Here is a 26,588-nt window from a genome sequence, read left to right on the forward strand (position 1 = left end):
CTTTAATGCAGATTTCACAAAAATTAGGAAAATGCATATATGTATATTTACAAAGTACACAGTCCCATAGAGAAAAGTTCAAATTTTGAATAGTAAATAGCTAGTTCAGACTAGCAATCCTTGGGTTGTATTGCTGTCAACTGGCAAAACCAGCGTGATTTCTAAGAGTACAAATATTACTACTATTTGGCTTGGTGGATTACAGTAACCTAAACCCACTGTTAATTTCATTAAGGGCTGTGCACCCCTGAACCTAGAAGATTACCACTTGCCACTGCAAATACTCTGGCTCTTTCTGTTCAGTAGCGCCAGAATAACTTCTTATCAACATTCTATTTGAAACACAAAGAGGAGGAAGAACTGCCTGGGTTCCTAAGTTTTCTGGTTCAGATTCTAGTCCACAGTGAGACCCAGCTGCACTTCTTTCCCTTGAGTTCAAAAAGATAATATGTATTTCTTATTAAATTTTTTTCTGCTTTTAAGCAGATTTTAGTTACTTGCAATCAAAGAGCCTGACTAAAACAGGCAACCGGCTTTAATTTGAAATCTAAATGCCTGGAATGTCTAAGCAACCCAATTCTGAAGCAGAACAATGGTTTTTAAAAAGTACATTGAAATATTAAACCTCCTAATCAATGCTATTCATGAGTATCAACTATTTTGAATCACGGAATCTGAGCCAAAATGCATTCAGAGAAAATACATGTCATTCATGTAGAAATAATACTTCTCAATACTATAATGCCTATAAAATTAAAAACTGCATTTAACTACATTTTCTATGACAGTGGCTTTCAAATCTATTTTAGGCAACAGAACATTTTCTTCTAATAAAATCTTAGGTTCATGCCCAATGCAGAACATAGATGAGATCTGCTCTGGCAGAAACATATACGTGCACATGTCTGGGTAGGCCAACGTGTGCACGTGTGAAAACCTGCAGAAAACCTTGCCTGATGGTCAACCTCTTCCCCTGTTGGACTCCCCCTGAGGAATCACAGTGGAACCCCTTTGGCCTTCATGGAACCCCTGTGGCCTGTGTGAAAACCAGAGCTTGAAAACCACCGTACTGCAAAGAGACAGCTGCCCTTCCATACTCTACAGCCACAACCAAGACAGCAAATCAGTCGTGTCTATTTACCTGTGAGCTTTAAAACGTTTTCCATCAACAAAAATATCAATATCTGGGCAACAAGGTTTCACATAAAGCTTCAATAAATCTTCTCCTAATTCAGATGCAGGCTCCAAGTCATAATTATCTTTAAAAAAGAAAAACAAGACTAAAAAATAGTTTAATATTACAAACATCCAAAAATTGTTTTCTATTATTATCAAGAGGTTTCCCACATAATTATCTCAATTAGTTGCAATATGTAAGTGGTAAATTAAAAATAAAACAAAAAGTTTAAATCATCTAGACTTTCTCCTTTGAAATATATATATTTCCACTTACATGTAAATATAGATATAGTCATGCATTGCTTAATAACAGTCATGCATCCCTTAATGACAGTTCTGAGAAATATGTTGTTAGCTGATTTCATTCCTGTGTGAACATCACAGAGTGTACTCACACAAACCTAGACGATATAGCCTATTACACACATAGGCTATATGGTATAGCCTATTGTTCCTAGGCTATAAACCAGTACCGCATGTTACTGCAATGAATAGTGTTGGCAACTGTAACACAATGGTAAGCAGTTGTGTATGTAAGCATAGAAAAGGTACAGTAAAAATCTGGTATCATAATCTTATGAAACCTTTGTCATATATGTGGTCCATTGTTGACCAAAATGTCATTATGCAGCACATGACTGTATACTTTTAAATATACATATTTAAATATAGGTAGTATTATCACAAAATTATACACCAAAAATGAAGCCTCTTTATGAGCATCTTTTTCTAATTTTTAATTAGAATTAATTAATTCTTAATTAGAAATTAGAAAAATTTCTAATCTCTATGTTTCTTCTTGTGGGTCTCTAGGTTACTATGACCTGTGTTATCAGGCTAACAACAATATTGGATTATCTAAAAAAAACTGTATTTTATTTTTTAGAGACAGAGTCTTGCTCTGTCACTCAGGCTGGAGTGCAGTGGCATGAACATAGCTTACTACAGCTTCAAAATCCTGGGCTCAAGCAATCCAATCCTCCCACCCTAGCCTCACAAGTACCTGGGGCTACAGGTATACGCCATCATGCTCAGCTACTTTTATGTTTTATAGAGACGGGGTCTCCTTATGTTGCCCAAGCTGGTCACAAACTTGGATACCTTTTGAAATCAGATCATTCTACAGTAAACTATGGTCCTTAATCGCCATCATTCCCTGAACAGACTATGACCAATTTGACTCAAATATTGTTGAACTATCTATCTTGCCTAAATTTTGATTTGATTAATTTTGATCAGTTTGGTTTGTAGGGGCCCCTATAAAGGACTACACTTTTTTTTTTTTTTTTTTTTTTGAGACAGAGTCTTACTCTGTCGCCCAGGCTGGAGTGCAGTGGCGCAATCTTGGCTCACCACAAGCTCTGCCTCCTGGGTTCATGCCATTCTCCTGCCCCAGCCTCCCAAGTAGCTGGGACTACAGGTGTATGCCACCAAGCCTGGCTAAATTTTTTGTATTTTTAGTAGAGACGGGGTTTCACCGTGTTAGCCAGGATGGTCTCGATCTCCTGACCTTGTGATCTGCCCGCCTCAGCCTCCTAAAGTGCTGGGATTACAGGCGTGAGCCACCACGCCTGGCAGGAGTACACTTTTGCCTTTTGGTATTAGCCTCCTGATAGTCATGATAGTAGCATCCCTGGTATACCACATCCTCTCTGGAGACTTAAATATTTGTATGCTGCCATCCATCGTGCATTAAATGGTCTTAACTTTGACTAAAACAGCAAGAATGTAAAGAATCATTTAACTGACCTGACATGGAGACCAGTAAATTCTACTCTGAGACCAAACAAGTCCATTATGATGGTATCAAGAGACTGGCATCAATGCCCAAGGTTTTGGTCAATCTCACAATCAAGAGACTAATCCAAAGGCAGAAACTGTTAACTTAAATTTGAAGTAAGCTGCCTCCATACTTTGAGTTCCTACTTAAGGAACTGCAACCTTAGTATGTAAACAAACCAAAACCTAACCTAACTTAGGAGTGTTTATTTTTGGTAATAGATAGCTAGATCTCAGCCAATTATAAGCAGCCGAGCTTTGGCCAATCACAGGCAGCCAAATGATCTGGCCATGTCCAAATAAGGCAAACACTTAGTTATAACCAATCAAGCCATTTCTGTACTTTACTTCCATGTTCTGTCTATATATACTCACTGACCAGTTGTAGAGCAGAGTTCTCTGAACCTCTTCTGGTTCTGAGTGTTGCATGATTCATGAATTGTTCTTTGTTCATATAAACTCAGGTTCATTTTATCTAACGTTTTTCTTTTAACAACTGTTTATCGTAACCTTGCCTGTCAACAAACTTTGGCCAGTAGCTCTGGTGAAGATCAGTCACTGGTGACAGAGTCCCACAAGTTGAATTTGGGACAGGTTATATTTGAGATATTTAAGATATATTTTGGCTGGGCACAGTGGCTCATGCCTATAATCCCAGCACTTTGGGAGGCTGAGGCGGGTGGACTGCCTGAGCTCAGGAGTTCAAGATCAGCCTGGGCAACGCAGGGAAACCTCATCTCTACTAAGAATACAAAATATTAGCCAGGTGTGGTGGTCAGCCCTCTGGGCCCAGATACTCGAGAGGCTGAGGTGGGAGGATCACTTGGGCCTGGGAGGTAGAGGTTGCAGTGAGCTGCGATCATGACACTGTACTCCTGCCTGGGTGACAGAGTGAGACCCCATCTCATTAAAAACAATAAAAATTTAAAAAATAAAAAAATAAGGGGCCAGGCGCAGTGGCTCACGCCTGTAATCCCATCACTCTGGCAGGCCGAGGCGGGCGGATCACAAGGTCAGGAGATCAAGACCATCCTGGCTAACACGGTGAAACACCGTCTCTACTAAAAATATAAAAAATTAGCCAGGCGTGGTGGCAGGTGCCTGTAGTTCCAGCTACTTGGGAGGCTGAGGCAGGAGAATGGTGAGGAGGCGGAGGTTGCAATGAGACAAGATTTGTGCCACGGCACTCCAGCCTGGGTGACGGAGTGAGACTCCTTCTAAAACAAAAAAAATAATAATAATAAGGTAGACTTTAACAGATATGTTTAGTCAGTGGTTGGATATGAAGCTCAAAAAAATTACAGAATACCATTTATTTAAGGGGTAGAAAAATGATACATCAGTAAAAAAAAGACTGAGAAATGGCCAAGAAGGAAAATCAGGAAAGCATGGTGTCACAGAAAACAGAAGTTTCAAGGAGGGCAGTATTAACAGTATGAAAGGCTGCAAAAAGGTTTATAAGATGTAGGCAAAAAAATGTCTGTTAAGCTGGCAACTGGCAGGTTACTGGTGAATGTGGGGGTTTTCCATGGAGTGATGGAGAAAACAGTCGAAAGGCAGAAGCTCTTTTCACTTAAACTCACAACTTATATGGCCATTTTAAAGGGTTGCCATAGAGCCACAGCAGAGCTCTAGACTAGAGTAAGAAAACTGGATTTCAAATATCAGCTCTGTCAATTGCTCTGTGTGACCTCGGGAAAGTCTCTTATGCTCTCTGAGTCTTAGAGTCCTATCTGGGTCTTATTGATAACATCAGTCTGTAACACTTCCTAGGGTTTTATGAGACTAAATTAAATAAAGCATATGAATGATCTACCTCAAGGCCTAGAATGTGTATTCATTCACTCATAATTAGATATGTTGACTGTAATATAACAGGAATCTAACCAGGATAAATCAGATGAGTAACTGTTGTTGCTTTACACACCAGTAATAAGATCCTTTAACCCAAAAAATATTTTCAAATACAATCAATTCTGCTCTAACACTTGTTTTGAAAAAATGAGTTTGATCCAATACAATTCATGTATTAGGGAACAATTTGAGCATAACATGAATTTCGCATTTGCTTAGGTGCAAAATTCAGACGAGAAACACTAGGTTAATGCAGAAAGCTGCACTCAGCTGAACTGAGCCATGCACCTGCACACATGCACACCTAAATATCTACCAGATACCTCAGTTTACTGCATGTGTTATGAGACACACCCATCTATATCTGGTTTTATAAATTCCCATCTGACTTCAGATAACCAACTATTAGGAGACACTTTTCTATGAATATTTTTATGTTTTAGCATGGTCTGACCTGTCTGAGCAGAGCACCAGTAAACTTGGTTAAAGGATGATTAAACAGCAAACATGCCTTGGAAACTAGAGATATGTATTACTCCAGAAAAATTGAGAAACATTCCTCCCCTGGAAGTCATTTCCTTATATTACAGGGTAAGGAAACTACCTTCTCCTCCCCTCCCAAAGATTTACCTTCCAAAGAAAGGTCTTTCTGTCTCTAGAGAGGAGAATGGGAAGATCTGCCAACAACCTGTGGAAGCTTAAAGTTTCCTAATTTTGGTGTTCCTTTTCTGTGGTGCAATCCCACTGCATGGGCTAGGTAACATCAGGCCCTCACTGCAGTGCCTCACGGAGTTTAGGAGCTGAGAACTGGCACTAAGATGCTCTGCAAATGATAAATGTTCTGTTCTCTGATCCAGGGACCTCAGGTTTCCTGTCAGAACCTCTCTCTACATATGCATCCATCTTTAATGCATTCCATCCTTAATGCATATGAATGATCTACCTCAAGGCCTAGAATGTCTATTCATTCACCATAATTAGATATGTTGACTGTACTATAACAGGAATCTAACCAGGATAAATCACGTAAGTAATTGTTGTTGGTTTACACACCAGTAATAAGATCCTTTAACCCAACAAATATTTTCAAATATAATCAATTCCGCTCTAACACTTGTTTTGAAAAAATGAGTTCCATCAATTTGCAACAACTCACAAGCTGCAACCATTCTGAAATCCACTTTCTCATTCCATCAATTTGCAATAACTCACAAGCCGCAATCCTTCTGAAATCTACTTTCACAAGCAAACTTCAGGTCTCTTTCATGGTAAAATGCCATATGTATTACAGTATTTATGTATTTCTTAACCATTTAATATGCATAAAACTAGGCTACCATTTTTGTTAGGGTGTGAAACAGAACTGACTCTGCCAAAGCTTCTTTATTGGTATAGATTATAATAAGGACAATAACGTAGAGGCATAGTGGCTAAAAAGAGAATTGTGAGTTATGTATGGATTTATTCATAATAACCCTATCTCCAATTACTTGGGAAAAACTGGGAGTTAACAATACTAGTGTTTTCAGTTCTCCATGCTTATTAAAAAAAAAATCAGTGAAGCATATTATTGAAGTATGCTTTTCTCTAACTGTATCAGAATATAATTATTTTCACGGCTATAAATACAACTCCATAAAAAATACCTCACCATTGGAAATGAAATCATCATCTCTGTCACTGATATCCTCTGGAATTTCATGCTTCTGAAGAGAACAATCAGATGAGTTTTCACACTTTGGAAAACTGATGTCAAGTTGCTTTTGTGATATCCCAATCTCCACTATCTTTTTCCTAAGAATTTCCTCTTCATAGTTTTTTATGTTTCTGTTTGATGAATATATAATCCTAAAAGACAAAATATAAAATATTAATTAAATAACATTGGTGATTCTTAAAAAGAAAGAATGCTAGTTTCCTTAGTGTGCTACTTTCATATATAATATTAAACCTTCTTAATTTGGACTAACTGTAGAAAGGTCAATCTAAAATAGCAGAAGCCAGCTGGGCACGGTGGTTCACACCTGTAATCCCAGCACTTTGGGAGGCCGAGGTGGGCAGACCATTTGAGGTCAGGAGTTCAAGACCAGCCTGGCCAACATGGCGAAACCCTGTCTCTAATAAAAAAATACAAAAATTAGCTGAGCGTGGTGGTGGGTGCCTGTAAGCTACTTGGGAGGCTAAGACATGAGAATCACTTGAACCCAGGAGGCGGAGGTTGCAGTGAGCTGAGATTGTGCCACTGTACTCCAGCCTGAGCGACAGAGCAAGACTCCATCTCAAAAAAGAATAATAATAATAATAATAATAATAAATAAAATAAAAGAGCAGAAGCCGGGTGTGATGGCTCACGCCTGTAATCCTAACACTTTGGGAGGTCAAGGCAGGAGGACTGCTTGAGCTCAGGAGTTCAAGAGCAACCTGGGCAACATAGTGAGACCTCGTCTTTACAAAAAATTTAAAAACTTAGCAGAGTGTGGTGGCATGCACCTGTAGTCCCAGCTACTTGGGTGGCTGAGGTGGGAGGATCATTTAAGCTCTGCAGGTCAAGTTGCAGTGAGCTGTGATCATGCCACTGCACTCCAGTCAGGGCAACAGTGAAACCCTGTCTCAAAAATAAGTAAATAAAAATAAAAAATAAACAGCAGCAAGTTTGAAAAGGAGTCTATAAAAATGTTAAATGTTAAAAAGTAATATATAATGCCAAAAAATGGAATTCGTGGCTGCTGCTGGCTACCCACAGTGAGTGCCACCTCACCCCTGGAACCTTCGATGCCTCTGTTTCCCCTTGGAGGACTGTGTGGCAGGTGGAGGTTCCCCGGGTCCTGGTGGGGCAGTGAGTAGTGTGCCTGCGGGAGCTGTCATGAATATTTCAGGAGCTGTCTTCTTCCATGTGAATTTTGTCATGCTTCAGTAAAATTATTCTGGGGATTTGCTTGGAAGGCATTACTTTTACCGAGATGGCTGGAGCCATGTGGATGGGCATAAATGGCTAAGGTCCAGCAACCATCAATGTCAAGTATCCATACACCTGGCCTGAGTTGATCCTTGTGCCCTTCGGAGCTTGGGATATGAGACTGAAAATGACAACTCAGAATATTCCTCAGAGAGAACTACCCTGTGATGTGGAAGTAACTCAGGATTAGAAAACATCGTATGTTCTCATTCATAAATGGGAGCTAAGCTATGAGGATGCAAAGACATAAGAATGATACAATGGACAATGGGGATTGGTGGGGGAAACGGTGGAAGGAGGATGAGGGATAAAAGACTACAAATTGGATACACTGTATACTGCTCCGGTGATGGGTCTACCAAAATCTCAGAAATCACCACTAAAGAACTTATTAATGTAACCAAACACCACCTGTTCCCCCACAAACCTATGGAAATAAATAAAAACAAAAAATAATAATGCCAGCCAGGCACGGTGGCTCACGCCCATAATCCCAGCACTTTGGGAGGCTGAGGCAAGCGAATCACGAGGTCAGGAGTTCGAGACCAGCCTGACCAACATGGTGAAACCCCGTCTCTACTAAAAATACAAAAAATTAACTGGGCATGGTACAGGGTGCCTGTAATCCCAGCTACTTGGGAGGCTGAGTCAGGAGAATCACTTGAACCCAGGAGGCAAAGCTTGCAGTGAGCCGAGATCATGCCACTGTACTCCAGCCTGGGTGACAGTGTGAGACTCCATCTCAAAAATAATAATAATAATAATAATAATAATAATGCCAAAAAAGTAGATAATCTAGATGAAATGGACAATTCCAAGAAAGACACAAACTACCAAACCTGACTTAAGAAGAAACAGAGTATCTGAGTACACCTATAACAAGTAAAGGGATTGAATTAGTAATCAAAATCTTCCCTCAAAGAAAAAAACAGAACCAGATAGCTTGACTGGTAGATTCTACCTAATGTTTAATAATTAACACCAATCCTTCACAAATTTTTCCAAAAACACAGGAGAGGAAGGAACACTTCCCAACTCATTCTGTGAGGCCAGTATTACTAATACAAAAGCAGACGAAGGCATCACAAGGAAAGAAAAACATAGGCCAACATTCCTTATTAGTGTAAATAAAAAAACCCTCAACAAAATAATTTTAAACTGAATCCAGCAGCATATAAAAGGGATTATACACCATGACAAACAGATGTATCTCAGGAATTCAGAAAATTAATGTTATACACCATACCAGTAAAATAAAGTACATAAAACCACATGATCACTTCAATCAATGCAGAAAAATCATTTGACAAAGCCCAACACGCTGTCATGATAAAACATTCAACAAACTAGGAATAAAAGAGAATGTCCTCAACTTGATAAAGGACATCCATGAAAAACCCACAGCTGACATCATACTTTAATGGTAACTGAAAGCTTTCTTCCTAAGATCAGCCAGGATGTCTGTTCTTACCACTTATATTCAACATTTTATAGAAGGTTTTAGCCAGGGCAATTAGGCAAGAAAAAGAAATAAAAGGCATCTACATGGTAAAGAAATAAGTAAAGCTATCTTTATTTATAGATGATAAATTTGTATAGATAAAATCCTTGGAAATCTACAAAAACACTACTAAACAAGTTTAGCAAGGTTGCAGCTTACAAGATCAACATGCAAAAATTATGTTTTTATATACTAGCACTGAACAACCAAAAATGAAATTAGAAAATAATTCCATTTACAATCGTATTCTAAAAAATAAAATACCAGGAATATATTTAACAAAAGAAGTATAAGACACTCATTGAAAGCTACAAAACAATGTTGAAAGCAACTAAATAAATGGAAACACATCTCGTGTTCACGGATTAGATGACTTAATATTGTTAAGATAGTAGTACTTTCTGAATTGATCTACAGATTAAATGCAATCTCTATTAAAATTCCAGCTGACTTTTTTTTTTTTTTTGCAGAAATTGACAAGCCAATCCTCAAATTCAAATGGAAATACAAGGGGCCCAGAACAGCCAAAACAATCTTGCAAATAACAAAGTTGGTGGATTCACACTTCTCAATTTTCTAAGCTTCCTACAAAGCTACAGTAATCAAGACTGTGTAGTACTGACATAACAATGGTGGACATGTAGATCAGTGGAATAGAACTGAGTCTAGAACATACATTTATGGGCAACTAATTTTTGACAAGGGTGTCCAGACAATAACACAATGGGGAAAGAACAGTCTCCCCCACAAATGGTGCTGAGACAAGTGAACATCCAAATGCAAAAGAATGAAGTTAGACCCTAACCTCATACCATATACAAAAATTAACCAGAATAGATCAAAGACCTAAATGGAAAAGCTAAAAGTACAAAACTGTTTTAAGTAAACATAGGCATAAATCTTCATGACCTTGGTGTCTTAGATATGATTCCAAAAGCACAGCGACAAAAGAAAAGATAAAGTGGAAATCACACAAATTAAAGATGTTTGATTTCCAGAATACCCTAAAAGAGAACCCAGAGAATGAGAGAAAACTTCTGCAAATCATGTCTGATAAGAGTCTAGTATTCCAGTATATACAGAAACCTCTAAAAGCATAACAGTTTAAAGAGAACCCAATTTTAAAATGGGCAAAGGACGTGATTAGTTTTCCAAAGAATATGTAAAAATAACTGATAAGCATACAAAAATTGCTCAAGATTATTACCTATCATGGAAATGCAAATGATTAGCTGCCATGGGAATGCAAATGAAAACAATAATACCAGTTCACAGCCACTAGGATAGGTATAATTTAAAAAAAAAACAGATAACATGTTGAGAATATGGAGAAATTGGAAATTTTGTACATGCTGGTGGCAATGTAAAATGGTACAGTCATTTTGGAAAAGAGTCTGACAGTTCCTGAAAAGGTTACTATATGACCCAGTAATTCCACTCCTAGGTATATAATACAAGAGACTTGAAAATGTATGTTCCCACAAAAAATTTATATATAAATGTTCATAGCAGATTTATTCATAATAGCCAAAAAGCCGAAATAACCCAAAAGCCTATCATCTGATGACTGGGTAAACAAAATACAGTATATCTATATGTAGGGGAAAATAGGTAACATAGCAGGCCTGACTGCTATACCTTGAAAGATTTATTTATAAACTTGGCCCTTGGCTGATATCTGGAAACATGGATTTGGGCGCTGTTCTTAGCATTCTCTAAATGTAAAGGTGGCTCACTATGTCTAAACTGTTTATACAAGCAATAGTTTAGGCTGAACACAGACTTTCCTCCTGGGAGTCTGGAATTCGAGTACACGTGGGCAGGAGTGCCTACGTGACCAATTCCCAATTTAAAAAACCTGGGCATTGAGCTTCTGATGAGTGTCCCTTGTTGGCAACATTTCAGAAGCATTGTCACAACTCATCACTGGGGAAATTAGGCATGTCCTCTGTGCTCCCACCGGGAGAAGACCCTTAGAAACTTATGCCTTGATTTTCATGAACTTTGCCCCACGCGGCTTTTCCGTTTCCTTTCTCTGTAGTAAATCATAGCCTTTAGTATGACTATATGCTGAGTACTGTGAGTCCTCTCAGCAAATCATCAAACCTGAGGATAATCCTATGACCCCTGATTTATCATATAATAAAATATACAGCCATAAAGGGAATAAAGTATTGATACGTGTCACAACATAGATGAACTGTGAAAATACCATGTCGAGTTTAGAAAGCCACACGTAAAAGGCCATATATTGTATGATTCCATTTATATGAAATGACCAGAATAGGCAAATCCTTAAAGACAGAAAGTAGGTTGTTCACCAGGGGCTGGCTGAAGGAGGAAATAGGGGTGGCTGCTAATGGCTATGGGGCTTCTTTCTGGGATGATGAAGATACTCTGGAATTAGTGATGTTGGTGGCACAACATTGTGAATATATTAAAACCACTGACTCATACACTTTAGAATGGTCAATTTTATAGTATGTGAAAATTATATCCATTAAAAAAAGAGTAGATGGGAGGAAAGGAATTGGCAAGAGTGTGATAGATAATTCTTGAGGAACTTTGATGTGAAAAGGAGCAGAGCATTAGGGTATTAGCTGGTGGAGTATTAGCTGAAAGTGAAGGCAGGTCAGGAAAGAGTCATTTTTTAGGCGGGGGAGAAAATACCATGTTTAGATGAGGAGATCTAAGACAGAAGAAATTTTCTGTGGAAAGATGAAAACTGCTGGAACAATGTCCCTGACTAGGTGAAAAGGAATAGGATGAGATCTGGTGGACAAATAGAGGATTTGATTTTAGAAGCACTGACAGTTCATCAGTAATAACAGGGAGGAAAATAAAGCATATAGGTACAGATGCAAGTATGTGAACAGATATGGAAGAAGTTTGTAAAAGTTCTCACTGCTTTGACTTTCTCAGTGAAACAGAAAGCAGGTCATCAAAAGTGAGAATGAAGAGGAATGGCTGAAGGTTCAGGAAAGAGGAAGTATAAAATAATACTCCAAGAAAGTGGGAACTCAAATAGGACTAGGGAAATATAGGTGATTGGCCACACGCTATGGCTCATACCTGTAATCTCAGCCATCTTTTGGGAGGCTGAGGTGGGAGGACTGCTTAAGCCCAGGAATTCTAGACTAGTCTGGGCAACACAGCAAGACCCCATCTCTATAAAAAATAGAAAAATTAGCCAGGTGTGGTGGCATGCACCTGTAGTCCCAGCTACTCAGGAGGATCACTTGAGTCCAGGCATTCAAGGTTACAGTGAGCTATGATTGCACCATCACACTCCAGCCTAGGCAACAGAATGAAACATCATCTCTAAAAAAAAAAAAAAAGGAAATATAGGTGATTGCATGTAGTATGACTAACAGCACTAAGTGCCTACTGGTGGTTAGCATGACTGTGTGTTTTCCCAGCCACATTCAGCTGTGTGAATGCAGAAGTGGAGAGGTCACAGTTGAATGTAAGATTTGGGGTTTTGACATACAAATCAAAATCAAAGGGAACAACAGAGTTGAAGCTGTATGCAAAGGGAGTAACACAATGATAGTGAAAGGCATTTAAGCTGAGTAAGGAGGGAAATTAGGACATAAGAGGATAAAAGAAAATTAAAATCTAGGCTGGGCTTGATGGTTCATGCCTGTAATCCCAGCACTTTGGGAAGCTGAGGCAGCTGGATCACTTGAGGTCAGGAGCTCGAGACCAGCCTGGCCAACATGGCGAACCCCTGTTTCTACTAAAAACACAAAATTAGTTTGGCATGGTGGTGGGAGCCTGTAATCCCAGCTACTTGTGAGACTGAGGCACAAGAATTGCTTAAGCCTTGGAGGCAGAGGTTGCAGTGAGCCAAGATCACGCCACTGCCCTCTAGCCTGGGTGACAGAGCAAGCCTCTGTCTCAGAAAAAAAAAAAAGTAGTAAGATTAACTCTACCAGGACCTGCAATTAATGAATTATTAGAGTTGAAGTACTAAAGGGAGTAAGCTAGAAAGACAGGAGGTAGAAGTTAGAGAGTAAGAGTCTTAGAATCAAGATGACGGGGGGCTGTAGTTATTGATAACAGCACTATTTAGGATTTGACATGGCAGTGAGTAGTTGAGGTAGAGTGGATAACAAGATTACTGGAAGACAGGAATTGAAGGCACTGAGAGGCCAAGTTACTGGAAACATCATCTACATAGCAATTGCAATTACTAACACATATACTTAGGAAAATTGACAATAGTAGCTAAAATCTTTATGGAAGGAGGACTGAACTGGCTGTCTGCAGATGACTGTCCTGTGGTATAGACTAGTAAAATGAGATTCAACAATAGGGGAGTAAGAAGGAAGGAAGCAAGGACATTCATGAGTGTTTAAAATGTACAGAAATTTTAGTGTTATTTAGGTATAGTGAGGCCAACAGATCAGGAGACAATTGCCACTGAAAAGATAATTTGTTAGTTATAATTTACAAGAGGAGGGGGCACACCATGCAGGGCCACACAGGGAAGCAACAGGGTTGGTCAGAAGGAGCAAGGGGAAAGCATGGACAAAAGCCTTTATTGGGGTTTTCAAGGGAAGAAATAAGCAAGGCAAGGTAAGCAACTGAACAGGATCAGGGCTGGATTTTTTGAATAATGTTGACTGGCTCTGGCCTACAGGAGTGATCCCTACTTGTCCGGTACTTGGCTATAGGGAGATTAGGGGAAAAGAATGTTATCTCCTGGAATATGAGAACCAGATAGAGAATGTGCATATACGAATGGATATATAGGTGGGTCCATGTACTTAGGATTGGCTGGTTCACAGGCAAGTCATTTACTATCTCTAGGAATTAGCGAAACTGGGAGGGGCAGTCTTTTCCCCCAACCCCATCAGCAAGACCCCAGATACCAGAAAGAAAATACAACAAGGAAGACACCTATTCCAACCACTTTCAATCCCTGTAGTATAAGGGATGTGGGAGAGACAATGGCTACCGCCAGAGAAAGCTTGCAGAGGAAATGATATCCTTTGTTCTGTGCTGTTTTATGTATTTACCTGACTGAGACTTTATCCTGGTATCTCCCAGCTCTTGATGTTAAACTAAACATCCAAAGGTCCTCCCTCTTTTCTTTACCTCTCACATGCACACACACTCTCACAACAATAACCAGGTTAGTCTTCTTGGGAAATCAAGGATTTTTATGATCCTGAATTGAATTTTAATCATGAGGTCATAAAGCAAGCACAACTTTCCACTGACAATCATTTGAGCCATATCTGAAGTCACTGCATATAAAACAACTTTTCAAAGGCTGTATTTCACACTCTAACTCAAGTGCACAAAGTACACACCAAAGGGCTACAATAAGTAGTAACATAAAAGACTATTTCAAAATCTTTATCCATTACTTAAAAAGAAAGGATGTGAACTGAAGAGACTTACAAGGACTGAATTTCACAAAGCAAAAATTCAAGAAATTATTTTATGGGAATTTTCACTAGAAGAAATTTTCATGTCAACATTTTCCATTGTACTCCCTTCCTTTTGCCTTCTTTTCATACAGACAAATGTCAAAACAATCTGCTTTGAAAGCAAAAAAAGGGTACGTCACAAGTGCTTTCTATATGCAAGACACTACATGAGGCACCAATGGAGATGTGCACATCAATGAGACAATCTAATCTCAAGGAGCTTACATAATCACAGACACGACTAACCTAATACAAAACAATATGATTAAGTGCTTGAAATAGAGCACTGTGAAGTGCTATGAAGCACAAAGCCAGCTACTCCAACTACTTTCTTTGAAATGAGAAGACTGAGGCTGAAAAAAAAATAAAACAAGATAATGCACAGCAAGAAGGCAGATCTGTCTTACTGCCAAGTCCAGTGCTTCTTCCACTCTCCCATACTGGGTCTAATTCAATCTTTTCCAATCACTTTTAATGATAACAAATAAAGGGTATCATTGATGTAATGTCTCCCTTTCTCTAATGTATAAAAATTTGATCCATGCCAAGGATCTTCTTTTAAACATACATTCAACAGCTGAAGAAATGTATAATTTCATAGCACCTACTATTATGAATAACACAATAATCATGAGATAATAAAGCAAGCTCAACTTTCCAATGACAATCATTTGAGCCATATCTGAAGTCACTACCTATAAAACAATCTCATTCAGTGCTTACCACATGCCCAGGCCACTGTGCTAAGTGCTTTATAACCATCACATTTAACCCTCACAACACCACTATAAGTATTATTAATGTGCCCATTTTTCAGATGAGGAAACTAATGGTAAGTGATTAGTCTAAGTTCATACAGAAGTGGTAGAACTGGCTTCACCACAAAGCTTGTTCTTATAACAACTCTCTATCACCTACTAGGAGAAAAAAGCATACACTTTAAAATTGGTATTTCGGCTGGGTGCAGTGGCTCACACCTGTAACCCTAGCACTCTGGGAGGCCAAGGTGTGCAGATCACCTGAGGTCGGGAGTTTGAGACCAACCTGACCAACATGGAGAAACCCTGTCTCTACTAAAAATACAAAATTAGCCGGGCATGGTGACACATGCCTGTAATCCCAGCTACTCAAGAGGCTGAGGCTGGAGAATTGCTTGAACCTGGGAGGTGAAGGTTGCAGTGAGCCGAAATCATGCCATTGCACTCCAACCTAGGCAATGAGAGCAAGACTCCCGTCTCAAAAAAAAAAAAAAAAAAAAAAAATTGGTATTTCAAACTCAATGATGAGCCTATAACCTGTACTGAAAAATGATAGTGATTTTCTAAGTTGTACTTAAGGTATCTGCTTAAATTATAGTATATTAAGTTCTTTTAATGAACACGGGTAGCCAAGGTTAGGCAATTTTCCATTTATGCTCTCCATAGGAGCTTCACACATGAAACAGAAATAATAAAGAAAAAAGTCATTAAAGAAACTGCTAAAGCACAAAATGAATAAGCCAATCACATAAATACACTTAAAATATAATTATCCAAAGATAATTTTCTATACTAATGTAAATGTCATTTTGATTATAGGCAAAAACCATGTTAGCAAATAACTAAAAGACTGGCATCCAAAAAATTTCTGGGATATAAGGACAGATATCCCAGAAGTTTCTTAGACATATAAAAGATACATAAGGACATAAAAACCCGAAAATCCAACTGACTTCTCATGAAAGTCAAAACAGATAAGTGGCACCGGCATTAAGGTCAGACATACAAACCGGTGGTATAGAACTGAGAAACCAGAAATAAACCCTCACATTTATGGGTGAATTAACTTACACTGCCATAATGAAATACCATAGACTGAGTAGCTTAAACAACAGAAATGTATTTCTCAGTTTTCGGAGGCTAGAAGACCAAGATGAAGTGCCAGTATGTTGGGTTCTGGTGAGGGCTTCCTGGCTTCCAGACACCATTGCCTCACTGTGTCCTTGGATGGCAGGGATAGAGTAAGTATGCACACAAGCTCTCTGGTGCCTCTTCTTTTCTTTTTTTTTTTTTTTGGAGATAGCCTCACTCTGAGGCCCACGCTGGTGCTGTGGCATGATCTCAGCTCACTACTCTGCCTCTGGGCTCAAGTGATCCTCCTACCTCAGCCTTCTGAGTAGCCAGGACTATTAGCTGCACACCACCACATCCAGCTAATTTTTTGTATTTTTGGTAAAGACTGGGTTTTGCCATGTTGCCCAGACTGGTCTCAAACCCCTGGACTCAAGCGATCCACCTGCCTCAGCCCCCCAAAGTGCTGGGACTACAGGTATGAGTCACTGTACCCGCCCTAAGTCTTCTTATACAGGCACTAATCCTTATGAAGACCCCACCCTCATGAACTCATTTCAACCTAACTCCTGAAGGCCCAGTCTCCACCTACTATCACACTGAGGGTTAAGGCTTCAACATATAAATTTTGGGTGGAGACAATTGCAGTCCACAGCAATGGGCAACTGATTTTCAGTAAGAGTGTCCAGACAATCCGAGGAAAAGAAGGGAGAGGAGGAGGAAAAATTGGTGCTGTGACAACTGCATATCTGCATACAAAAGAATGAAGCTAGATCCCTTCCTTACGCGATACATGGCAATTAACTCAAAATGGATCAAAGACCTATAAATGTAAGAGTTAAAAATATAAAAACATTAAATTCTTAGAAAAAAACATAGGAGTAACCTGGGCATAGTGGCACATGCCTGTAATCTCTGCTACTCGGGAGACTCACTTGAGCCCAGGAGTTAAGAGACCAGCCTAGGAGGCTGAGGCAGGAGAATGGCGACCGGGAGGCGGAGCCTGCAGTGAGCCGAGATTGCGCCACTGCACTCCATCCTGGGCGACAGAGCGAGACTCCGTCTAAAAATAAAAAAAAGAGAGAGAGACCAGCCTACGAAACACAGCAAAACCCTGTCTCAAAAAAATATATACATACACACACACATACACATACACACACACACACAAGTGTATTAGTCCGTTCTCACACTGCCATCAAGAACTACCTGAGACAGCGTAATTTATAATGAAAAGAGGTTTAATTGACTCCCAGTTCCCCAGGCTGTACAGGAAGGCATGGAAGCATAGCTGGGGAGGCCTCATGAAACTTAACAATCAAGGCAGAAGGCGAAGAAGAAAGCAGCATGTCTTACATGGCCGGAGAAGGAGGAAGAGCTCTAGAGAACAAGGAGGAGGTGCTACACACTTGTAAACAACCAGATCTCCTGAGAACTCACCATCATGAGAACAGCCAGGGGGAAATCCACCCCCATGATCCAATCACCTCCCACTAGGCCCCTCCTCCAACACTGGGGATCACAATTTGACAAGAGATTTGGGTGGAGACACAAATCCAAACCATATTAATGAGTAAATCTTCAAGACCCTAGATTAGGCCAATGGTTTCTTAGCCATCACACCAAAAGCACAGTGACAAAAGAAAAATTACATAAGCTAGACTACATAATAAAAAAAATTTTTTTTGAGATGGAGTCTTGCTCCGTCATCCAGGCTGGAGTGCAGTGGCACAATCTCAGCTCACTGCAACCTCCACCTTCTGGGTTCAGGTGATTCTCCTGCCTCAGCTTCCCAGGTAGCTGGGATTACAGGCATGCGCCACCATGCCCGGCTAATTTTTTCGTATTTTTAATGGAGACAGGGTTGCACCACATTGGCCAGGCTGGTCTCAAACTCCTGATCTCAGGTGATCTGCCCACCTCGGCCTCCTAAAGTGCTGGGATCACAGGTGTGAGCCATCGCACCTGGCCTGACTACATAAGAATTTAAAACTTTTGTGTCATAAATGATACCATCATAAAAGTGAAAAGACAACCCAGAGAATGGGAGAAAATATTTATAAATCATATTTGTGATAAGAGTCTAATATTACAGAATATATAAAGAACACTTAGAAGTCAATAATATAAAGACAGCCCAATTTCAAAATGGGCAAAGGATGTAGATAGTTCTCCAAAGATATAAAAATGGCAAATAAGCACACAACAATATGCTCAACATCGTTAGTCATCAGGGAAATACAAATGAAAACTATAATGAGATACCAGTTCACATCCACAAGGAGGGTAATAATAAAAAAATACAGAAGATAACAACAAACGTGCCAAGGATGTGGAGAAACTGAAGCCCTCGTACATTGCTAGTGGGAATGTAAAATATTATAACCAGTTTGGAAAACAGTTCAGCAGTTCCTCATAAGGTTAAACATAGTTACCATATATATAATCCAGCAATTCCACTCCTAGGTATATACTCAAGAAAAATAACACAGGTTCACAGAAAAATTTGTATATACGTATTATAGCAGCATTATTCATCATAGCCAAAAAGTATTAATAGAAACAATTTAAATGGCAACGAATGGATTAACAAAATATGGAATAGCCATACAATGAAATAATATGCAACAACAGAAAGAAATAAAGTACAGAATGAAGATTAATTTAAACTAGTTTCTCCCATTATTTAGTTGATGACAATTCTGAGTTCAAACATGAGTCCCCAAAATTACTAAAAAGTCAAATTGATGTTCTGTTCTCAAAAAACAATTTGACCAAATACAAGTTACTATGGTCTGAATGTTTGTGTCCCCCCATCCCCAAAATTCATATGATGAAACTTAATCCCCAATGTGGTGGTATGAAGAGGTGGGACATTTGAGAGATGATTAGGTCATGAGGGCTCCATCCTCATGAATGAGATTAGTGCTCTTATAAAAAAGACCCAAGAAAGTTTGTTTATCTCTTTTGCCATGTGAGGGCACAGAGAAGACGCTATCTTCAAGGAACTAACCCTCACCAGGCACTGAATCTGCTGGCACCTTGATCTTGGACTTCCCAGGCTCCCGAACTGTGATCAATACACTTCTATGGTTCACCAATTACCCAGCCTAAGGTATTTTGTTATAGCAGCCCAAATGGACTAAGACATAAGCCATGAGAATAAAAACAGTTATGACGTTATATTTTTATAAATATACATACTTTAAAGTTTCACATACCAACAATACAGAGTGAGTATGTAGCAACGGTTCTCAAGAGGGGGCAATTAGGACCTCCAGAGGACATCTGGCAATGTCTGGAGACATTTCGGTCACAACTAAACATCCTAAAATGCACAGCATTGTCCCCACAACAAATAATTATACAACCTGAAATGCCAGTAGTGCCACTACTGAGAAACCCTGGAATAGAATAATTCATTTAAATTACTGGAGAGCACACCATTTCCCTTTTCTCAGGATCAGTCTTAGGTTAATGCTTAGCCTCTACCAGTACTAAGCTAATATTGTACTACCAGTACTAAGCTAATATTAGTACTACAGGTACTAATATTAACACTTAGCCTCTGTCAACACTAATTACTAAGATAATTTGGAATTTAAGTGAATGGATTTTTCTTATCAGGTTACAAAATACATATGAAAATATATTAAATAAAAACATACATGTTAAAAATAAGCAATTACATATTAGACTTACATGGATAAAGAAAGCACTTACTGTAAAAACGTTCTAAATTCTAAAGCTTCAACATTCTCCACAGCAATAGGCTCCTGATTTGTTAAACTATTTGATGTCTGTCCAATAGTATGAAAATAGAAGTCAGGAACTCTTGCTAAAAGGACTGCTTTGTGTGCTTTGAACAAAGTACAACCCACAGAGAAGGTAACATCTGTATGGAATTCTTCCCTTAGAAGCCTATAGGGAATAAAAAGGAATCATAGTTTAATTAGTGATGCTAAAAAACGTATACATATTTTTACAAAGTAGGTTTAAAATAACACATAAGCTAAAAAATACAGAGGCAACATAAAGTTAATACAAAAATGAGTTTGTTCTCAGTTCATTCCAAAAAACATTGTTTAACATTGGCTTAAAGCCTAATTTTCTAAAATTCATAGTGAAAACAAAGACAATTTCACTAAAAGAGTAAGACTACTGTTTCAAAATATTTTCTTATGAATTCCTTCTGATAATAAAAAAATATTTTCTGCTACTTATGCTGATTTTCCTTTAGATGTACTATCTTCTTTAGATTTATTTTTAAAATGCAAAGTTGACATGATCATTAATTATTTTAAATAATCAATTTTTAAAAAATGTTACTTAAATTGAAGCAAAAAAAAAGTTAATAGTTAATGACAGCAACAAACCACACATATCAGTAGAAAATTCAGGTTAGAAACTGGTACTTAGTTCTGGCTAATGTTAATTAACAAGTCTGAAATCCAGGTGTGGCTGTCAAAAATGTGACATTTACTCTCTTTTCCAGTCTCCCACTCCCACAAATAGAATTATGCTCTAATCTATCATTAAAATGATGGATTCGTGATCCTTTCAAATCCGTTTGCTAATGTACAGATATAGTTCTTGTAAAGCCCACTGATTACATGTATACGTGAGTGATAGAAGAATAGAAATCAACATAATAGAAAATGTCATAATATAATCTTTTGCCTCTTTGCAGTAACTATTTTACTCTCTAAATATTAAATAAAACTTCATATCACTATAGCAATATCATCAGCAAGGTATGCATTCTCAGAGGACTTCTGTATTACAGGATATATAAAACTGGCAATAATACCAGTACACTACAGGAGGTACAAGTAACCGATAAAGATACACATTACAGTGAAAGCTTGGAAAGCAGCCAATGACATTCATACTCCCTCAGGACCAAGTTAATGGCTCCTTCCTCTAATCCCATCACATTCAGTACATACCTTTATTATAGCATTTCTGTCATTGCATCATTATTATTTTTACATGTCTTTCTCCCCACTAGACAATGAACTCCCCACGGGCAAAAACTGTATCTTCAGTATACAGCAAGAGTTCAGTATCTGCTTATTAAATGATCCTATTTTACCCTAGACAAAACAAATGCTTCAGAGCACAAAAGCTTTCAGAACCTTGAAAATAATGGCCAAATAGATGCATCTTAGTTTGGTCAGTATTTTCAATAAATTATTTTCATAAGTAATTTTTAAAGTTACACAAAAATGTGTTGGACTCTCAAACTTTAATTGAAATAGAAACTCTACAAACACTCAATTTGTTCTTTTCTCCCACCCTCCTTCCCCCCATCCCACCCCTCAAGTGAATAAGGAAGCACTGCAGCTGGTAGCCATACAACCATCAGGAGGGAACCCACCTTGTTGCTAACAGATGCTCATGAGTACTTGCTAAATGGAAAAAAAAAGTGTGTATAAAATTGTTAATGTGAAAATATAGTGCTTTTTATTTGATAGAACCACTTTTATCAGTTTCAAGTATATTTTGTTATGTTACAAATCTGAAAATCTGACTTAGACTGGCTTAAACATTAAGGAGTTTATTGGCCCATCAAATAGTAAAGTCCAGAGGAAGGACAGACTGGAGCAGTCTCAATGATGTCAAGGCCCAGCTTCTTTCCATCTCATATCTTTGCCCACTACTGTATTCACCTATCTTAGTCCATTTGTGCTGCTATAACAGGATAGGTAATTTATAATGAACAGACATTTATTGGTTCACAGTTCCATAGGCAGGGAAGTCCAACATCAAGGTGCTGGCATCTGCAAGGGCCTTCTTGCTAAGTCATCACATGTAGAAGGATAGAGGATAAAAGGGAGCAAGAAGGAGCCAAACTCATCCTTTTATAACACTACCACTCGCACCCATGAGGGTGGAGCCCTCTTGGCTTAATCATTTCTTAAGGGTCACACCTCTTAATACTGCCACAATGGCAATTAAATTTCCTTTTTTTTTTTTTGAGACAGAGTCTTGCCCTGTTGCCCAGGCTGGAGTGCAGTGGTACCATCTCAGCTCACTGCAACCAGCACCTCCCGAGCTCAAGGGATCCTCCCACCTCAGCCTCCCAAGTAGCTGGGACCACAGGCAGGCATCACCACACCCAGATAATTTTTGTATCTTTTGTAGAGACAGGATTTTGCCATGTTCCCCTGGCTGGTCTCAAACTCCTGAGTGTTGGGGAAAAGCTGAGTGTTGGGAAAAACGCTGAGGCAGGGCTTGCACGTCTGACATAATGTAAAAGATTTTGGAACATGTCTGCGGTCCAGGGTCTAAAACCCCTTGTGGCCTTTGGAACACCAAGCTCTGTGCCAAAGGGTGGAAGGCTGCCCTGCCGCACCACAATCTAAGCCCAGGGCATTAAACCCCTCGTGGCTTGGATGGAATCCGGGACTCAGGGCATAAAACCCCTTGTGGTCTCTGGCTCCTTGCTTCTAGCACTCCCAGGCTCATAGATCAATTGTATCTTAAACCAGAAGAACATGTTTCCCACTATCTCAAGTAGCAGAACATGTTCCATATGCTTCAAAGAAAATGCTAAACCATCACAGCTGTAGATCATGTGCTTGATACACCACTTTCTTTCAACCCCCACATCCTCACTACCTGCTTCTTTGTTTGATCACCAATAAACAGCGTGGGCTTCCAGAGCTCAGGGCCCTCACAGCCTCCATACTAGCATTGGCCCCCTGGTCCCACTTTATGTCGTTTCATTCCTTTGACTCTGCCGAACTTCGTAGCCCCAAAGGCCTGGTGTTGGGTCTGATCACCCCAACACTGAGCTCAAGCAATCCATCCCCCTCAGCCTTCCAAAGTGCTGGGATTACAGGAATAAGCCACCTGCCTAGCCTGTAAATTATTATTATTTAGACAGAGTCTCACTCTGTTACCCAGGCTGGAGTGCAGTGGCGTGATCTTGGCTCACTGCAACCTCTACCTCCTGGGTTCAAGCAATTCTCCTGCCTCAGCCTCCTGAGTAGCTGGGAGTACAGGTGTGCACCTCTACCTCCTAGGTTCAAGCGATTCTCCTGCCTCAGCCTCCTGAGTAGCTGGGAGTACAGGTGCGCACCACCATGCCAGGCTAGTTTTTGTATTTTTAGTAGAGATGGGGTTTCACTATGTTGGCCAGGCTGGTCTCAAACTCCTGACCTCAAGTGATCTGCTCGCCTTGGCCTCCCAAAGTGCTAGGATTACAGGCATAAGCCACTGTGCCCAGCCAGGCCTGTAAAATTCAACATGAGTTTTGAGAGGACAAACATTCAAACCATAGCATAACTTATCTAAAGCAATTTACACTGCTGATAAAACCCAGTTGGCACTAAACATTTATTGAGCACATACTATGTACTAAGCACTGGGAACATAAAGATGACTAAAACATAATACCTATCCTCAGGGAGTTTATAGTATAGTAGGGAAGCCAGGTCTGAAAATTAAAGTGTGTGATATATTTAATAGCATAAGTAAATTTTGTTCAGGGACAGACAAAAGAGGAGACCTCATAGAGGGCATGAAAACCCAATGGGATTTTAAAGACTGAGTAAGAGCTGGTTAGGGAACTAACGCAAGGTAAGTAAGTGCCTGGCTCCATGTTCCTTACAAAGACATGTGTGAGTGTGCAACTATACGTTGGTCAGCACAGAGTACTGAGAGGGTGCGAAGTGGCAGATGAAGCTGCAGAGATAAAGATGAATAAGAGGCAAAGAGCTTAACTGTACCCTACAGTGAAAGAGGAGTCATAAAATTGTGTGTGCTGAACCTCTATTAACCTCAGTAGGGAAGGTACCAGGCTCCAGAGGCTGAAGAGACCCAGAGCCAGCAAACAAGATATGGGCTTTTATTAGGGGCTTACATACAGGGGAGAGAGTCCAGTGGTGGCAGGCTGGACAAGATATCCACCTTACCTACAGTCCAGTGGTGGTGGACTGAGCAGGAAAACTGCAAACCCTTGCAAACAGCATGGAAGTTTATACAGCATTTTCACTTAACCCCCTTCCTTTAATGTCCTCCACCTGGCAACCTTCATACAACCCTAACCCAGGGCTTCAATCCCCTTTACAGCCTGTGTTCCACAGTATGGGCCCAGGAGCTCAGATGTTCCTCACAGACAAGGAACGAATCTCTGGGATGGCGACTCCCAGATTCCCTAGCTCGCAACACACGCAGGTACATCCACCATACAGGGTCATTTTAAGTGTATGCCTACATTATTGCTATCAGGTGTGTTTGCCCTGCAAATGGTTTGAAACAATGGCAAATTTATTTTTCAAAATATATAAATTTGTGTAGAAGAGGAGTTAGATGAAAATGAGAATGAAGATGAGAAAACTACTGCACAGATGAATGAAGCCAGGAGAGGATCAATGGTGATAAAGATGGGATAAAATTAAAATATATTTACGTAATAAAATTGGCACGAGTTGGTAAAATTGGCAGGGAAGGAATAACTTGGCTCTTTCTCATATTTGGATAACTAGGTGCTAGTGATACTACCAATCTGCTAGTCAAACTCCCCTCCTCTACTCCAGACATATTTCCAGTTGTTTCCTGGATATAGCTTGCTGGACATTCATTATACACCTCCCTTTCAGGCAAGATCAGGCTTGTTTAGGGTGGTATGGTAGTAGCCTACATGTTTCCCTTTCAAATGTCCTAAGATTTGGGGCCATTTTCAATGCTTCCTTTTCCCTGTTCCCCAGCATGTCATCAGTCACCAAGCCTATCAATTGTTCCATTTCCACTGCCATTATGTATCCCTGGACTATAAAATCTCCCAGCTGGTCTCCTTGTTTCCAATTTTCCTTTCCTTAAATTCCAGATTCAAAATGTGTTAATTCCCTATTTTAAAAGCACTGATGGTTCTCCACTCCGTCTAGATACATCACAAACATTTCACTGGAGAAAGAAAGCCCCTGTGATCCAGTCTTAGTCTACCCATTCACCCTTACCTACTGTCACTTTGATTGCCTGCCATGCAATCTCCTTCCGAATAAAGCTACCAAATTTATTTATTACTTATATGTGGCCCTGGTTTGTACCACATGCCCCTACATCCTAATCACATCTGAATGGACAATGGGCTAAACCAAGGTTAGCCACTGGCCAATGCAGTAATCAAGCAGGAGAACTTGAGCAAAGATGTTCTATAATAAACATGAACCAACTGATGGCACTGAAGAGCATTCTTAAGCAAATCTATGGAAGAAAAAGAGATAGGTAAGGAGAAAAGAGGAGATGAAGGTACAAAGTTAACTGGAAGATCAGTTTACTGTAGAGCAGGCAGACTGCTTGGGTTCATACTCTGGTTATGTGACCCTGGGCAAGTCATTTGAAAATCTCTGGAGCCAGATTGCCAAGGTTCTTATTCTGACTCCATCACTTTTTTTTTTTTTTTTTTTTTTGAGACAGAGTCTTGCTCTGATGCCCAGACTGGAGGGCAGTGGCTTGATCTCAGCTCACTGCAATCTCCACCTCCCCGGTTCAAACAATTCTCCTGCCTCAGCCTCCCAAGTAGCTGGGACTATAGGCGCCACCATCGTTTCTTTTTTAACATTCAGTTTCCTCTTGTGTTAAATGAGAATAACAAGACTTACCTCACAGGATTCATGAGAGAAGTAAGTAAAACATTTCATGTAAGCCCAGTGTATAGCAAATAGTAGGATGGCAATAAGTATTAGTTTTTTTTTTTACCACTGCCCTGAAAAACAGTCCATTTGTCAATGTGGTCTTATTGTATGACTGTTATCATATCCCAAACAACTTTCCAGTTCTACATTGGAGCTGGCTTTTTGACAGCTAAAACTGTCTCCAACTTTTCCTCACTTCTCTACATATCTTGTCACGTCAGGTAACCTAGGAGTGTCTCTGTTCCTTCCTATTTGGCAGAGTCTAATACGACTTGCTTTCTCAAAATCAATCGAGCTCTTTCAAATTTCTGTGCTTCCATAAAAGTTATTCCCCTTGTTTAGATATCCTCTACCTCTCCCTTCCCAATCTTTACCTAATCAATTCTTAACCAATCCCTAAGAGCT

The 26,588-nt window shown here is 39.5% G+C and overlaps 1 protein-coding gene across 3 annotated transcripts in view; it reads right to left on the reverse strand.

Annotated features, from left to right (window-relative positions):
* BTBD8 (BTB domain containing 8) overlaps positions 1-26,588 on the reverse strand; it is a 103,412-nt gene that overhangs the window by 74,612 nt on the left and 2,212 nt on the right. For all 3 annotated transcript variants that reach the window (XM_008960499.4, XM_034931053.3, XM_055116123.2), the window contains exons 2-4: positions 20,263-20,460; positions 6,464-6,660; positions 1,142-1,259 (exon numbers count right to left, since the gene is read on the reverse strand). In XM_008960499.4, coding sequence (XP_008958747.4) covers positions 1,142-1,259; positions 6,464-6,660; positions 20,263-20,460 — 513 coding nt within the window. The remainder of the gene's footprint in view (positions 1-1,141; positions 1,260-6,463; positions 6,661-20,262; positions 20,461-26,588) is intronic.

Source organism: Pan paniscus, chromosome 1 (assembly GCF_029289425.2).
Source record: "Pan paniscus chromosome 1, NHGRI_mPanPan1-v2.0_pri, whole genome shotgun sequence".
Classification (NCBI taxonomy): Eukaryota; Metazoa; Chordata; class Mammalia; order Primates; family Hominidae; genus Pan; species Pan paniscus.